General features: G+C 40.3%; 1 protein-coding gene across 12 annotated transcripts in view; it reads left to right on the forward strand.

Annotated features, from left to right (window-relative positions):
* Window positions 1-15,186, forward strand: part of PSD3 (pleckstrin and Sec7 domain containing 3) — a 492,229-nt gene that overhangs the window by 215,760 nt on the left and 261,283 nt on the right. The window contains exon 1 of one of the 12 annotated variants that reach the window (XM_070781672.1): window positions 1,870-2,224. The exons of the other annotated variants lie outside the window; for them this stretch is intronic. Within the exon in view, the coding sequence (XP_070637773.1) occupies window positions 2,196-2,224 (29 nt within the window). The 5' untranslated portion in view covers window positions 1,870-2,195. Of the gene's footprint in view, window positions 1-1,869; window positions 2,225-15,186 lie in introns of those variants that run through there. 12 annotated transcript variants of the gene reach the window in all.

Genomic DNA, 15,186 nt, shown 5'->3' on the forward strand with positions numbered 1-15,186 from the left:
GGGAAGCTTTTCAGCATTGAGTATTGTGTTGGTTATGGGTTTGTCATAAATAGCTTTTTATAATGCTGAGATATATACCCACTTTGGCAGGAGTTTTTATCATGAATGCATGTTGAATTTTATCAAGTGCTTTTTCAGCATCTGTTGAGATGATCATGTGATTTTTATCTTTTTTTGTTGATGTGATTGATGCAATGTATCACACTGAGTGATTTGTATATGCTGAACCATCCTTGGGACCCTAGAATGACTCCAACTTGACTATGGTGGATGTTTTTTTTTTAATGTATTGTCAGATTCAGTTCGATACTTTTGCATACTCATATGGAAAGAGAGTGACTCTTGGTCCTGATTTGTTGCAAGTCTTGGTTAAAGAGGTGGTGTTGGACTGGGGTAGCCAAGGGCACAGTGTGTGTTAACTGGTGCTGGGACCTGGCATTGGTTCGTTTCTCTCAGGCGTCCATATTCACAGTCAGGTATGTGGTGAACAAAACCTTCTGGTTCTCCTTTTTTTGTGAACTGCTGCCTTCAAACACCACAGCTTTCTTTGGCACGTTTATCATGGATAATGAAGTGTGTGCTTTTAGGCATTGGTACTTGGACCCTAGATTTATTCTGGGGAACTTTTTTCCTATTTTGTAAAGTTAAGGATTCTGGAAAAGAGAAACCCCTGAAATCTTTTAAAAAATTTCCTAGTAAATGCTGTTTTTGAGTGCCTGATTTTTAAGGCAGGTATTATGATCTTCATTATTTGCAGATGTGGAAACAGAGGCTGACAGAGGTGAACGCCTTGCTGGGGCTGAGACCTGAGTCTAGGTCTTTTTGAGTCTCCAGACCCATAATTTTTTTCCTTAATGGCTTCAGTTTTATTCAAGGTTTATATTGGTACAATGGATTGTTTACTGTGGAAAGTACTTTAGGACTGAAGACAGGTCTTGGTTCAATTCCAGTTTTATATATAAGTATCTTTGTGTCTTTGGGAAAGTCATTTAGTCTCTCTCAGCCTCACTTTTTTTTTTTCCCTCTATAAAATTGATATGTAGTGGTTTCCCAGCCTTATCCTCAGTTATTAGGAGACATTTTGAACATGGCTGTGTGTAGTATAAAGCACCATCTGTAATTGTTAAGGGAGAGGGCAGGTATCCTCATTTGTAATAATGAGCTTTTCCCAAACCTTGGCATGTGTTGAGTGGTATCAATAGGAATTACTTCTGCAGGTCTTTTGGTCGCTATGAAGTGACTAGCATGTGACAGCACTGTGACAAGGTGCAGAAACGTCAGCTCTTGGGTGACTCGGAGCTGGGGCATTGCAGCAAATGGCAGAGTTTAGGAATGCCCATGGTGGCAGGACCAAAAAGCCGGGCTGATCTCCAGTAGGGCAGGACCTTTAACACCTCTGGTGGGTAAAGGGGAGGGAGAAGTCACACCTTTGCTGTTAGTGCTACCTGACTGGTGTTTTCTTTTTTTAAATGTTGGGGTAAAGATCTTTTGAGAGGGCTGGCGAGACTGACTCAAAGTATATTTAGGTTTTATTTTATCAGCCCTAGTTTTAAGGATAGGAATTCAAAACGTGAAAGTAAAACCGCCCAGGTGATTTGGCTACAGTCGAAAGACAAATTTTAAAATGAATTGCAAGAGTGGTGCCAAAGGGCATTCTCTGTTCTGCGACCCCAACGGAAGGAGCGTGTCGCCCGAATGGTGCCCCAGACTGGTAGGTAGCTTGGTTGCTTTTTCCTTTTAGGCTTCTTGGGAGCTTTTTCTGGCTCTTGGCTTAGTCTTTCTTTTCTTTGTCCTCCTCCCCGCCCTCCTTTCACCTTCCCTTCCTCTTTCCTGCACCTTGTTTTTTTTTTTTTTTTTTTTTACTACTTTATAAAACCAGAGTGATATTACTTATCATATCCATCAGAAATAAAACTAAAGAATAAAGTGAAATAAAACTTCATAGAGCTGAGTGACTGGGTTGAATGATCATCTCTGAGTGAGTGTATATGCTGAGATAGGAGCCAAGAGGTGCCAGGACTCAGGAGAACGGTGGGTGACCACACGTTCTTGTTCTGTAAACTTTAAAATATCTGAACTTGGTCTTCTGACATGTGTTTTTTTTTTATTTTAGAAAAAAGACAAGATCTTTACAGAGTCAATGTACTAGGGAGGACTAGTATATATTATATTTCTCCGGTGAATTTCATTCTGAAATGGCTATGTTCTCTGAAAGTCGCAAAATGTAAGTGCCTGCTGCTTCTGGGTTCGTCTCTGATGTGCAGCTTCTTGCAGCACAGTGTTGGGAATTGCTGTGTGCATCACACCTGAACCTCATGGTCTTGGGTGAGGGAGCAGAGGGACTGTTGCTGGGGGATGTTGGCCCAGGCCATCACAGCTGGGTCATTCCCTCTCTCCAGTTTACAAGCTGAATTTGAGGACGTTTCTGCCTTTTCTCCTACACTGTGGCATGGGCTGTTGCTCTTAAGAGCCTTGGGTTGGCTCTTGGGTCCAACTTGGGTTGGTGCGAAAGTGCAGTAGGAACATACTCTGGGGGATGGGCTATGGCCTTTGCCCCTCCTCTCAATGGTGCCCTTGGAGGAACTGGGCTGGATGGACAGGTGCTGTCTGGGCTCTGTGTGGTGCTTCTTTTGAAAGGAGGTGTATATATGACCAGATCATCTTCTGTTTGCTTTTCTTCTTTGAAGTCTAATCCTCACTCAGTCTGCGCCACCTGCTGGATTCGGGCCACCGAAGACCCTCTTGTGGCCCCTCCTGAACCAAAGCTTCTCTGGTACAAAAGTGTCTTAATTTGTAAATCTAATAGCTTTGTGGAAGTTTGAATGCATGTTTCATAGAGTGTGTGTCCCATGTAGGATAGAAAGTAAAAGTTTTATTGTAAACAAAACAACAAAAGTGATTCTAATACGATTAAACAAAGTAAAATTTCTGAAGAACTAAGTCTTTGGTATTCAGAGTAACTCATCTGCATTGTGAAGCTACAGAGGGTGGGTTTAGAAGTTTAGAATGCTCAGCTTACTTGCCATTCCTATTTTTATAGTATGAAGTGTCTGTCCTTGAGAAGAATTTTCTTTTCCTGCTATCCGTTCCTTGAAACAAACATTTGAAGTAATGGAATAGATTATGGTTCAATAAAATATTTGAAGCAATGGATATGGAGGTTCATAAGCCATATGAAGTTTTATAGCTTTATTGGTATGTGTGTGTAGCAGAGGTATTTGTTTGTCTATATGTGTGTAGAAGTCTAAATTTTTGATATTGTTGCTGCTGCTACTGCTAAGTCACTTCAGTCGTGTCCGACTCTGTGTGACCCCATAGACGTCAGCCCACCAGGCTCCCCCGTCCCTGTTAAAGCAGCGTAAATATTTAATATCTAGAGCAATGTTTGAATTACCTGGGGAAATAGTCTTCATTTCCACGGAAACTGGTCAATGAGTGAGAGAAATTATTAACATTCAGTTATTTTAAAATGGAATTATAATTGATTTACAGTGTGCTAGTTTCTGGTGTACAGCAGAGTGATTCAGTTATATTCAGTTATTTATCTTTTCAGATTATTTTCTGTTATAGGTTATTACAAGATATTGAATACAGTTCCCTTTACTATACAGGAGGACCATCTATCTATTTTATATATAGCAGCGTGCGTCTGTTTTTTTTTTGGGGGGGGGCCTTTATTTATTTATTTATTTATTTTTATTTTATTTTTTAAAATATAAATTTATTTATTTTAATTGGAGGCTAATTACAATCCGCCTCGGGTGTACACATGTTCCCCATCCTGAACCCCCCTCCTACCTCCCTCCCCATACCATCCCCCTGGGTCATCCCAGTGCACCAGCCCCAGGCGTCCTGTATCCTGCATCGAACCTGAATGAATTTGATGCCTTTACTTTTGGCTGTGCTGGGTCTTCGTTGCGGCGTGGGCTTTCTCTAGTTGGGGGGGCTTCCCTTCGTTGGCGTTGAGCAGGCTTCTCATAGTGGTGGCTTCTCCTTTTGCAGAGTATGCACCGTAGGCATTGGGGCTCAGTAGCTGTGACTCACAGGCTTAGCTGCTTCATAGCATGTGGGATCTTCCTGGACCAGGAATGTAACCCATGTCCCCTGCATTGGCAGGCGGATTCTTAAACACTGGACCACCAGGGAAGTCCTACTATGAATCTTTTAATCCCAAACTCATAAATTATCTCTCCTCCTCTTTCCACTTTGGTAACTGTAGGTCTGTTTTCTGAGTCTGTGAGTCTATTTCTGCTTTGTAATTAGGTTCATTTATATCACTTCTTTAGACTCCACGTCTAAGTGTTATCTTGTGGTCTTTGTCTCTCTCTGACTTACTTCACTTCATATTATCGCCTCTAGGTCCCTCCATGTTGCTGCAGACGGCTTTATTTCAGTCTTTCTTATGGCTGAATGATCTTCCGCTGTGTGGACACACGCGCACATCATATCTTCTTTATCCACTCCTCTGTCAGTGGGCCCTTAGGCTGCTTCCATATCTTGGCTGTTGTGAGTAGTGCTGCCATGGACACTGAGGTGCGTGTATCTTTTCAAATTAGAGTTTTCATCTGCATATATATGCCTATGGCAACCCACTCCAGTACTCTTGCCTGGAAAATCCCATGGATGGAGGAGCCTGGTGGGCTGCGGTCCATGGGGTCGCTAAGAGTCGGACACGACTGAGCGACTTCACTTTCACTTTCACTTTCCACTTTCATGCATTGGAGAAGGAAATGGCAACCCACTCCAGTGTTCTTGCCTGGAGAATCCCAGGGATGGGGGAGCCTGGTGGGCTGCCATCTATGGGGTCTCACAGAGTCGGACACGACTGAAGCGACTTAGCAGCAGCATCATATATGCCTAGGACTGGGATTGCTGGATCATATGGTAACTCAATCGTTAATTTTTTAAGGAACCCCCATACCGTTCTCCATAGTGGCTGCAACCAATTTGCATTTGTGCTAACGATGTAGGGGATTTCCCTTTTCTCCACACCCTCTCCAGCATTTATTAGTAGATGCTTTGATGATGGCCATTCTTATCAATGAGAGATGATACTTCACTCTAGTTTTTATTTGCGTTTCTCTGATAATTAGCAATGTTTAGTATCTTTTCTGGAGAAGCAATGGCACCCCTCTCCAGTACTCTTGCCTGGAAAATCCCATGAATGGAGGAGCCTGGAAGGCTGCAGTCCATGGGATCGCTGAGGGTCGGACACGACTGAGCGACTTCACTTTTCACTTTTCACTTTCATGCGTTGGAGAAGGAAATGGCAACCCACTCCAGTGTTCTTGCCTGGAGAATCCCAGGGACAGGGGAGTCTGGTGGGCTGCCGTCTATGGGGTCGCACAGTGTCAGACACGAATGAAGTGACTTAGCAGCAGCGGTATCTTTTCATGTGCCTGTTGGCCATCTGTATGTCTTTGGAGAAATGTTTACTTAGATCATCTGCCCGTGTTTTGATTGAATTGGTTGCTTTTTTTGTTTTGTTTTCTTTTTGATATTGAGCTGTTTGTCTGTTTTGAAAATTAAACCTTATTGGTCACAACATTTGCAAATATTTATTCCCGTTCAGTAGGTTGTTTTTTACATTTTGTTTTTGGTTTTCTTTGCTGTGCAGAAGCTTATAAATCTGCTTATAAATTAGGCTCTATTTGTTTATTTTTGCTTTTATTTATTTTGTGTTGAAAGACTGACCTAAGAAAGCACTGGTATGATTTTTGTCAGGGAATGTTCTCTTCCAGGAGTTTTATGGTCATGTCTTAGGCTTTAGACCATTTTGAGTTAAGGTTTGTGTATGGCGCGAGGGAGTGTTCTAACTTAATTGATTTACATGCAGCCCTCCAGATTAACATTCAGTTTGGAGAAGGCGATGGCACCCCACTCCAGTACTCTTGCCTGGAAAATCCCATGGACGGAGGAGCCTGGTAGGCTGCAGTCCATGGGGTCGCTAAGAGTCGGACACGACTGAGCGACTTCACTTTCACTTTTCACTTTCCTGCATTGGAGAAGGAAATGGCAGCCCGCTCCGGTTTTCTTGCCTGGAGAATCCCAGGGACGGGGGAGCCTGGTGAGCTGCCGTCTATGGGGTTGCACAGATTGGACAGGACTGAAGTAACTTAGCATTTGTTAATGAAAAATCAAGAGTTTTTGTTGATTCTGTTAGTTATTGAGTATAAATACTGGTCTTAAATTCACATAGCTCTCTTTAGTTTGTTATTTTTCTCATAAGGAATATTTACCTATAATCTTTAAGTTTAGCATTTGGAACTTGGCATGATTATGTTTTCTTGAAATTGGAGAAGCGAAATTTATTTATTTATTAATTGAAATATAATTGCTTTACAGAATTTTGTTGTTTTCTGTCAAACCTCAACATGAATCAGCCATAGTTATACATATGTCCACTCCCTCTTGAACCTCCCTCCCGTCTCCCTCCCCATCCCACCCCTCTAGGTTGATACAGAGCCCTGTTTGAGTTCCCTGAGTCATACAGCAAATCCCCATTGGCTGTCTATTTTGCATATGGTAATGTAAGTTTCCATGTTACTCTCCACACATCTCACCTTCTCCTCCTCTCTCCCCGTGTCCATAAGTCTGTTCTCTATGTCTGGAGAAGTGAAATTTTAATACTAATTATCTTAAATGTTTTCTTGGTGCATTGGGATTTAGCAAAGTTTTAAAAATATTAGGTAAACTTAAAAGTTGTATTATAAAAGGCATTGGTTAGAGAGTGTGTCAGTGATCTTTTGAATGGTGATGTTTGAGGAGTTGGCCATAAACTTCTAGAATTGAATGTAAAAACCAGGATTAAAAAAAACAAAAACAAAACTCTAGTCTTGTCCAAAACAGAGGAAATTGAAAGCAAAGAATCTTGTGCCATCCTTATTTTGCTACCAGCCATGTGGTGGGCGTGTGGCAGGAGAGAGACCTGGGGGAAGATGTGTGGTTCTGAGCATGCCGGGGAGGTGCCGCCAAGCCCGGCACTGATGGGGCAGTGGGGACGGGTGTTTGTAAGGATTTGAAGAGAGGGCAGAAAGCGTTATTAGAAATGGTGAAACCTGGACAGTATCTAACCACAGAAAGTATCTGTGAAGCGTCTTGTGCTTCACAAGATGGAAGAGTTAGAAGAGAAGAGAACAAGAGGGGAGCAGAGCCCCCGTGGTTCTCTGGCTGGAAAATGGTACTCAGAACTTGATGTGCATGTGATCACGCTAACTTCATGCTTACAAGTACACTTTTAAGCACTTGTAATGTTTAGTTTAAGGGTAGAATACTTACGTTAATGAGCTAATTTTTACTTGTTTACCCCTAATGATTGCTGTTCTGTGCTGTGCGTAGTCGCTTAGTCGTGTCTGACTCTTTGTGACCCCGTGGACTGCAGCACGCCAGGCTTTCCTGTCCTTCTCTATCTCCTGGCGTTAGCTTAAACTCATGTCCATTGAGTTGGTGATGCCATCCAACCTTCTGTTGCCCAGCTCTGGTGCCCAGTGAATATATACTAATACTAATTCTACTCAGCAAAAATGTGGACAGAAAAGAAATTTTTGCATAAAAATTATTCGTTGCATTCTAAAATGTATGGAACATCCATTAAATGTAAATATTAATAATTAGAAGATATTTTGAGATCTGATGGAAGGTAATTCAGTGGTTCTTATTTTTTAAATTGAAATTGAGTATTTTTAATCACCTTGGGGCAGGAAGGTCCAGAATATGGTACTTTAAAGCCATTATTGTTTAGTCATAACTTTCTCTCAATAATATAACCATAGTGATAAAAAACTGATTATTTCAAGTATCAGTCACATATGAAAAGAATCTTAAGAAACCAGAAAATTTTAGATAATTAGGATTTAACCAATAATAAGGCATATATTGAGTTTCTAAATGGCTGTTTGGGAATTTATTATTCTTGAATGACTTTTTTTTAATGATAGATTAAACTGGGAAGCTCTAATGAGCAGTGTCGTTATAAGCGTTACAGCAAAACAACCATTGTCAGTCGTTTTCTTGTAGGAATTGTATGTGACCATTATTTGTTTGTATGATCCTCTCTTGTTATTCGATAAGGATTTCAGAGAGAAAAAGAGGAGCTAGCCTAGGCATTTTTTTACTTTAAAAACCTGTGATAAACCATAATGAAAAAGAATATGAAAAAGAATGTATATGTGTACACGTGTGTGTATATATATATGTGTATGTATATATGTGTGTGTATGTATATATGTGCGTATGTATATATATGTGTGTATATGTATGTATATGTGTGTGTGTATATATGTGTGTAATTGAACCAGTTTGCTGTATAGTAGGAATTAACACAACATTATAAATCAACTATACTTCAATAAAATAAATTCTAAAAAATTTGGCGTTTCTTTCTATAACTTTTCTTTGGGAGTTAAATTTGATCTCATTCTGTGCTACAGTGAGTGTTCTGCCTGAGGGTATTAAGCTGTCTTGATAATAGTTGTATTGAATTAGGCAGCGAGAGGCAGTTGGACCTCTTGCATTCCTTTTTTCTTGAGTTGTGAGGTCAAGTAGCACCTCCTTTCTTCCTTCTTATTTGGAGGAGGGAGGTTTCCAGTGAATCTTTGATTAATTGATTGGCTTATTTATTTATTTATGAATAATAAATAAAATCTTCCTTTAAATAAAATATTTTAAAATTAGATAATTTGAATTGGAAGAGACAGGAAGGGATGCGATATCTTGGCTTGGATAACAAGTGTTTTTCTGTGTTGTCTAAATTCAGAGTGCTTTGTTTCCTGCAGAGTATGTAGTATATTTTAATCACATTATTAAATGATATAATCAACTTCAGACCATCTGCTTATTAATTTACAAGGAAATGAAATGTAATTGCCCCTTTATTTTTCTTTTGTCAGGATGGAGAATGCTATGATGTCATTAGAAATTTTAATGCCATATTAAGGCCGTGAAGTAACATAGCCAAAAGCTGTTTTTTATGAACCTTGTAAACTTAGAATTCCAATTACATTTCAACAGTATTCCAGGAAAACAAGTTAGTCTCTCTGCAAGTCAGTTAGTCTTCCTTTCCTGTCCCCTTGGATTGAGATTCATTGATCCCACTTGTACAAAGTATCTCCTGTGCAAATAGTGAATGTGTAAATGCTTTTGTATTTTTTCTCTAGCTTAGTCATCAAGTTCAACATCTAGAAATAGTTGCCTTACAAATGATTCATCTCAAATTTTTATAATGTGGTTGTATTAAAGTTGACTTGATAATATTACACAGATACTTCATGCTCAGTTAAGAGCTAGCTGGCCCAGAAAAGCTGCAGTTTAATATAGAAAGGCAAAAGGAAACAAAAAACCCCCCCAAAAGCAAAATGTGGAAACCTGTATCTTCTGGACCATGCCCCTAGAGGAGTCTGAATCTGTGGAAGGATGAGGAGTCCAATTATTTACTGAAGTTCGTGTTGCTAAGGCAAATTCACACTCTCCATGAGTTAGGGTCAGACTCCGTAAGCCGCCTTGCACACTGGTGCCCTCTTCTGGAATACTGAACGCAGGACTGAGTAAAGGGAGCCAGGTACATTCTGAGGAGGCACAATCTCTCAGTGACACTAGAATTCTTCATTGGTAAAGACTTAATTTTGGCCTTTGTGCTGAAGAGAGAAATAGTATTAAGGAGTTTGATTATTAGGTTCTGTTTATGGTTCTCTTATAAAGACCCCTAAATCATTTATATTAAGTAGGTAAGAGGTAGTTCCATCTAGGACTTCCCTGGTGGCTCAGACAGTAAAGCGTCTATCTATAATGTGGGAGACCTGGGTTCAATCCGTGGGTCGGGAAGATTCCTTGGAGAAAGAAATGGCAACCTACTCCAGTACTCTTGCCTAGAAAATCCCATGGACGGAGGAGCTTTGTGCAGGCTACTGTTATATTCTATATAAATGTCAAAAATGGGTTCATTTGAAGCAACTTTCTTTAGAAAAATCAAGTATTCATTTCTACTGAGAGCCAGCATTTATATATGATTACAAATTGCACTTTACATTTAATAAAGTACTGTCAAATGTAATTATTTCATGTAATAATCTTAATGATGGGGGGGAGTTGTAGTGATGAAAATGGGTCTGATGATGGCAGCTGACATTTATTATTTACTGCATACCAGACGCTGCAGTGACCATTCACACAAATCTTCTCATTCAGTCTTCATAACCCCTCATTCTCTTCACTGTGCAGGTGAACAAATTTGAGTCTTACGGAGAATAATGGATTTGACCCAAACTGGCGATTGATGGAACCTGTGTTTGAACCACTCCAGTATTCTTGCCTGGAGAATCCGATGGACAGAAAAGCCTGGTGGGCTACTGTACATAGGGTCCCAGAGAGTTAGACGCAACTGAAGCGACTTAGCACAGCACACACACAGCACAGTCTGGTGGGAGCTTTGCAACAGATACTCACTTTTAATATCTTCTAAATATAGTTGTTCCCTACTGGCAAACTGAGAGCTTGCGTGGAGAATCTCATTAATAAATTAATGGAACCTCCTAATTCTTTCACTGCAGTGGCATTGTATTCAGATGAATACTCTGCTAGACTTTTTTTTTTTTTTTTTTTTACTGTTGACACATAGCAAGGTTCCTTGGTTGAATGGGTGGCTGCTGTGCCTGTGCTGAGTTCCCATAGGTAGCGCTGCCTGGATATGCTGTGGGCACATTATACTTACCCCGTCTTCAAGTCTCTGAAGCAAACTCAGGATCTGTTCTTCTCTGTCTCCTGTTTTTCTCCATACGCTTACGCACTCTCTGCTCGCTCTCTCCCTTTCTAACTCCCCCTCCCTTCTTATCCTTCCCACCACTCCCTTCCCTGCTTCTCCCTCTCCTTCCCCTCTCTCCTCCCTCTCCCGCTAGTATGCATTCCTCCTTATTCCTGAGGGAAGAAACCCTTCCTGAGGGAAGAAGATTGCTAAGGCCTGTCTCAGGCCCACAGTTTGCCTGAGACAACCTCTGAGAAGCACTACTTCCAGGCTCAGCCAGAATTAGATGCTAGTAGGAAACAGTACCATTGGAGATGCTGTAGCTGTTCTGAACAACCTTACTGACATTTCCCTTGAGATTAGATTAGGTGCAGAAAGCTCCTAAAGCTCAGCAATGAATTCAGTAAAATTGCAGGATACAGAATAAATAGATAGAAATCTCTTGCATTTCTATACATTAACAATGAACGATCAGAAAGATAAATTAAGGAAATAATCTCATTTGCTTTCACATCAAAACAAATAAAATACTTAGGGCTAAATCTACCTAAGGAAGTAAAACTCAATGTTCAAAAAAACTAAGATCATGGCATCTGGTCCCATGACTTCACGGCAAGTAGATGGAGAAACAATGGGAACAGTTATAGACTTTCTTTTATTGGGCTCAAAATCACTGCAGATGGTGGCTGCAGCCATGAAATTAAAAGATGCTTGCTCCTTGAAGAAAGGCTATGACAAACCTAGACAGTGTATTAAAAAGCAGAGATATTACTCTGCCAACAATAGTCTATCTAATCAAAGCTATGGTTTTTCTAGTAGTCATGTATGGATGGATGTGAGAGTTGGACCATAAAGAAAGCTGAGCACCAAAAAACTGACGCTTTTGAACTGTGGTGCTGGAGAAGACTCTTGTGAGTCCTTGGACTGCAAGGAGATCCAACCAGTCAATCCTAAAGGAAATAAGTCCTAAATATTCATTGGAAGGACTGATCCTGAAGCTGAAACTCCAATACTTTGGTCACCTGATGTGAAGAACTGACTCATTGGAAAAGACCCTGATGCTGGGAAAGATTGAAGGCAGGAGGAGAAGGGAACAACAGAGGATGAGATGGTTGGATGGCATCACCGACTTGATGGATATGAGTTTGAGAAGGCTCCAGGAGTTGTGATGGACAGGAGAGCCTGGCATGCTGCAGTCCATGGTGTCTCAAAGAGTTGGACATGACTGAGCAACTGAACTGAAGGAGGTAAAAGACCTGTACTCCAAAAACTATAAAATGCTGATGAAAGAAATCAAAGATGATACTAACAGATGGAAGTGTGTTCTTAGACTGGAAGAATTAATAGTGTCAAAATGACTATACTACACAAGGCAATCTACAAATTCAGTGCTGCTGCTGCTGCTGCTGCTAAGTCACTTTAGTCGTGTCCGACTCTGTGCAACCCCATAGACGGCAGCCCACTAGGCTCCCCCGTCCCTGGGATTCTCCAGGCAAGAACACTGGAGTGGGTTGGCATTTCCTTCTCCAATGCATGAAAGGGAAAGGTGAAAGTGAAGTCCCTCAGTCGTGTCCGACTCTTAGCAACCCCATGGACTGCAGCCTACCACAAATTCAATGCAATGCCTATCAAACTATCAATGGCATTTTTCACAGAACTAGAAGAAAAAGCTTTACAAATTGTGTATGAAAAAGCAAAAGACCCTAAAGAGCCAAAGTGGTTGTAAGAAAGAAAAATGGAGTTGAAAGAATATGGATCCCTGACTTCAGACTATGCTGAAAGCTGTAGCAATCAAAACAGCATGGCATTGGGACAAAACCAGAAATACAGGTCAGTGGGACAGGCTGGGAAGCCCAGAAATACGCCCACACACATAGTTCTGATTACTATGACAAAGGAGGCAAGAATATGAATGGAGAAAAGACTGTCTCTTTCCTAAGTGGTGCTGGGAAAACTTGACAGCTATATGTTAAAGAATGAAATTAGAACAGTCTTTAACACCATACAGAAAACATAAGCTCAGCATGAATTAGAGACCTAAATGTAAGACTGGATACTATAAAATTCCTAGAGAGAAACCAAGGCAGAAGATTCTTTGACACAAATTGCAGCAATATGTTTTTGGGTCCGTCTCCTAGAGTAACAAATATAAAAACAAAAAAATAAGACAGTGGGATCTACTTAGACTCAAAAGTTTTGCACATCAAAGGAAACTGTAAACAAAACAAAAAGACAGCCTGTGGAATGGGAGAAAATGTTTGCCAATGATGTGACCAACAAAGGATTAAACTCCAAAATATACAAACAGATTATGTGCTCCAAATCGTTAGAACAAACAACCCAGTTAATGGGCAGAAGGTCTAAATACACATTTCTTTTTTTTTTTAATTTTTATTATTACTTGGAGTATAATTGCTTTACAATGCTGTGCTGGTTTCTGCCGTGCATCCACATGAGTCCCTCATGTATAAATACGTCCCCTCCCTCATGAACATCCTTCCTACATCCTTCCTACCCCGCATCCTGTCCTCCTCTCGAGGCTGTCACAGAGCACTGGCCAAGGTCCCTGTGTCCTGGAGCAGACCCCGCTGGCCGTCTGTGTTTGCACGTGGAAGCGCGCGTGTCTCAGTGGCACTCTCTCATTCACCCCCCCCTCCTTTCCCTCCTGCGTCCACAAGTCTGCTGTCTATGTCTGCATCTCTACTGCTGCCCCCCAAATAGGTTCATCAGTAGCAGTTTTCTAGATTCCATATACATTTGCTAATATATGATATTTGTCTTTACACTTACGTCACTCTCTGTAGCAGGCTCTGGGTTCATCCACCTCACTAGAATTCACTCACATTCAGTCATTTTTATCTGTACCACAACTTCTTTATCCATTCATCTGTCGATGGGCATCTAGGTTGCTTCCATGTCCCGACTATTGTGAACAGCGCTGTAATGAACATTGGGCTACATGTGTTTTTTAGAATTGTGGTTTTCTTAGGGTATATGCCCAGTAGTGAGATGGCTGGGCCGTATGGTAATTTTATTCCTAATTTTTAAATGAGTCTCCACACTGTTCTTCAAAGTGGCTGTATCAATTTACATTCTCATCAACAGTGCAGGAGGGTTCCCTTTTCTCCACATCCTCTCCAGCATTTATTGTTTGTAGATTTTTTGATAATGGGTGTTCTGACCAGTGTGAGGTGATACATCATTGTAGTTTTGATTTGCATTAGTCTAATAATAAGTGATGTTGAGCATTTTTTCATGTGTTTATTAGCCATCTGTTTGTCTTCTTTGGAGAAATGTCTGTTTAGGTCTTCTGCCCATTTCATGATTGGGTTTTTTGTTATTCTGATACTGACCTACATGAGCTGATTGTATACGTTGAAGATTAATCCTTTATCAGTTGCTTCATTTGTAGTTATTTTCTCCCATTCTGAGAGTTGTCTTTTCATCTTGTTTATGGTTTCCTTTGCTGTGCAAAAGCTTTTAGCTTTAATTAGGTCTTCTTTATTTTTGTTTTAATTTTCATTACTCTAGGAGGTGGGTCGTAGAGGATCTTGCTGTGACTTATATCAGAGTGTTCTGCCTATGTTTTCTTCTAGGAGTTTTATAGTTTCTGGTCTTGCATTCAGGTCTTTAATCCATTTTGAGTTTATTTGGGTGCAAGATGTTAGAAAGTGTTCTAATTTAATTCTTTTACATGTAGCTATCCAGTTTTCCCAGCCCCATTTATTGAAGAGACTGTCTTTTCTCCATTGTATATTCTTGCCTCCTTTGTTAAAGATAAGGTGCCCATAGCTGTGTGGGTTTATCTCTTGGCTTTCTTTCTTGTTCTGTTGGTCTATATTTCTGTCTTTGTTCCAGTACCATTCTGTCTTAATGACTGTAGCTTTGTAGGATAATCTGAAGTCAGGAAGGTTGATTCCTCCAACTCTATTTTCCTTTCTCAAGATTGCTTTGAAAATTTGGGATATTCCGTGTTTCCATACAAATTGTAAAATGTTTTGTTCTTGTTCTGTGGAAAATGCCTTTGGTAACTTGATAAGGATTGCACTGAGTTCGTAGATTGCTCTGGGTAGTATGGTCATTTTCACACTGTTGATTCTTCCAATCTAGGAACATGGTATATCTCTTTATCTGGTTGTGTTGTCTTTGATTTCTTTCATCAGTGTCTTATAGTTTTCCGTATACAGGTCTTTTGTCTCCTTTCATTGCAGTGGTACATGGGACTGAATACTTACTTTCTCATTCTGATTTTTCATTGCTAGTGCATAGGAAAGCAAGAGATTTCTGTGTATTGACTTTATGATCCTGCAACTTTGCCAAATTCGCTAATTAGCTCTATTAATTTTTTGGTAGTATCTTTAGGGTTTTCTATGTGTAAATCATATTGTCTGCAAACAGTGAGAGTTTTACTTCTTCTTTTCCAATCTGAATTCCCTTTATTTCTATTTCTT

This window comes from Bos indicus, chromosome 27 (assembly GCF_029378745.1).
Source record: "Bos indicus isolate NIAB-ARS_2022 breed Sahiwal x Tharparkar chromosome 27, NIAB-ARS_B.indTharparkar_mat_pri_1.0, whole genome shotgun sequence".
In the NCBI taxonomy this organism is placed as follows: domain Eukaryota; kingdom Metazoa; phylum Chordata; class Mammalia; order Artiodactyla; family Bovidae; genus Bos; species Bos indicus.